General features: G+C 41.3%; 1 protein-coding gene across 5 annotated transcripts in view; it reads left to right on the forward strand.

Moving 5' to 3' along the window:
• Zmym4 (zinc finger MYM-type containing 4) overlaps positions 1-1,210 on the forward strand; it is a 190,048-nt gene that overhangs the window by 161,149 nt on the left and 27,689 nt on the right. For all 5 annotated transcript variants that reach the window (XM_023701031.1, XM_023701034.1, XM_023701033.1 and 2 more), the window contains 2 exons: positions 485-664; positions 1,049-1,143. In XM_023701031.1, coding sequence (XP_023556799.1) covers positions 485-664; positions 1,049-1,143 — 275 coding nt within the window. The remainder of the gene's footprint in view (positions 1-484; positions 665-1,048; positions 1,144-1,210) is intronic.

Consider the following 1,210-nt stretch of genomic DNA (forward strand, 5'->3'; position numbering starts at 1 on the left):
AAATGTTATATTCTGTAAGCAATGGAAATCAATGGTGAGTTAGTATTCTTGAGTCTAATATGTATATTTTTAGATATTTGTAAGGGTTATCAAATGGCTGTGATATATGCTGTTTTGTAATGACGGTATTAAAAGCTGTCATATATGTAAAAGTTAATTGAAAGAATGTTTTAAAGTGCTTACCAATGTTAGCCTAAGCCGGGTATAGAGGTTGATGCCTCTAATCCCAGCACTCGGGAGGCTGGGGCAGGAGGATCATTGTGAATTGAGAGCAGCCTGGCTTATAAAGTGAGTTGAGGGCCAGCCTCAACTGCATAATGAGAGCCTGTCTCCAAACAGCAGCAGCGACAAACTGTGACTCTGGTTCTGTGAGTCTGATAGCAAGATATGCGTTCCCGTACGTCCATCGTCGCATCTCAGGGTCGGGAATGTCTGTGAAGACAACGAGAACGTGTCTTGTTCTGACGACTTTCATGTATCGCAGACCAAGGCAGCACATACAGTGGGGATCTGGAGTCAGAGGCAGTGTCCACCCCACATAGCTGGGAGGAGGAGCTGAATCATTATGCCTTAAAGTCCAGTGCCGTGCAGGAGGTTGATGCAGAGCTAAAGCAGTTCTCAAGGGGGGAGACGGAACAGGATCTAGAAGCCGATTATCCTTCAGGTCTGTGCTCCATGTCCTTGTTTATCAAAAGTCCTTAATGTTAGAGGAATGGCAAGGCTCCAGATTGACATTAAGCAATTGTAGTGTGTTGGAGATAATGTAGGACACAGTATTTCTGCTTTGCTGGATGTAGTTTGTGTCACACTGTTCTTTTACATGGTTATGTAGGTTTTGAGCATTTTTTGTTGCCTTTGCTGCAGTGACCATTTATAAAAAGTGTTCTTGATTTCTAATAAACTTACATGCTATATCGTTACTATCTCTTAAATGTACGAGTAAAATTCTCATTGCATAACAATGAAGTAGTGATGATTACTCAGTCTGTCTTTATTTAATCTGTGAGATACTTACCACATACTCTGCTTTTTGTTGATTATATTATAGAGTCCTTTGACCCACTTAATAAAGGACAGGGAATCCAAGCACGTTCCCGAACAAGACGACGACACAGAGATGGCTTCCCCCAACCCAGACGAAGAGTAAGCAGCAAAATTCTGTAGTTAGAATCAGGCAGTTTCATACTTTTTTTTTTTTTTTTGCAACTTC

This window comes from Octodon degus, unplaced genomic scaffold, assembly GCF_000260255.1.
Source record: "Octodon degus isolate 3935 unplaced genomic scaffold, OctDeg1.0 scaffold00130, whole genome shotgun sequence".
In the NCBI taxonomy this organism is placed as follows: Eukaryota; Metazoa; Chordata; class Mammalia; order Rodentia; family Octodontidae; genus Octodon; species Octodon degus.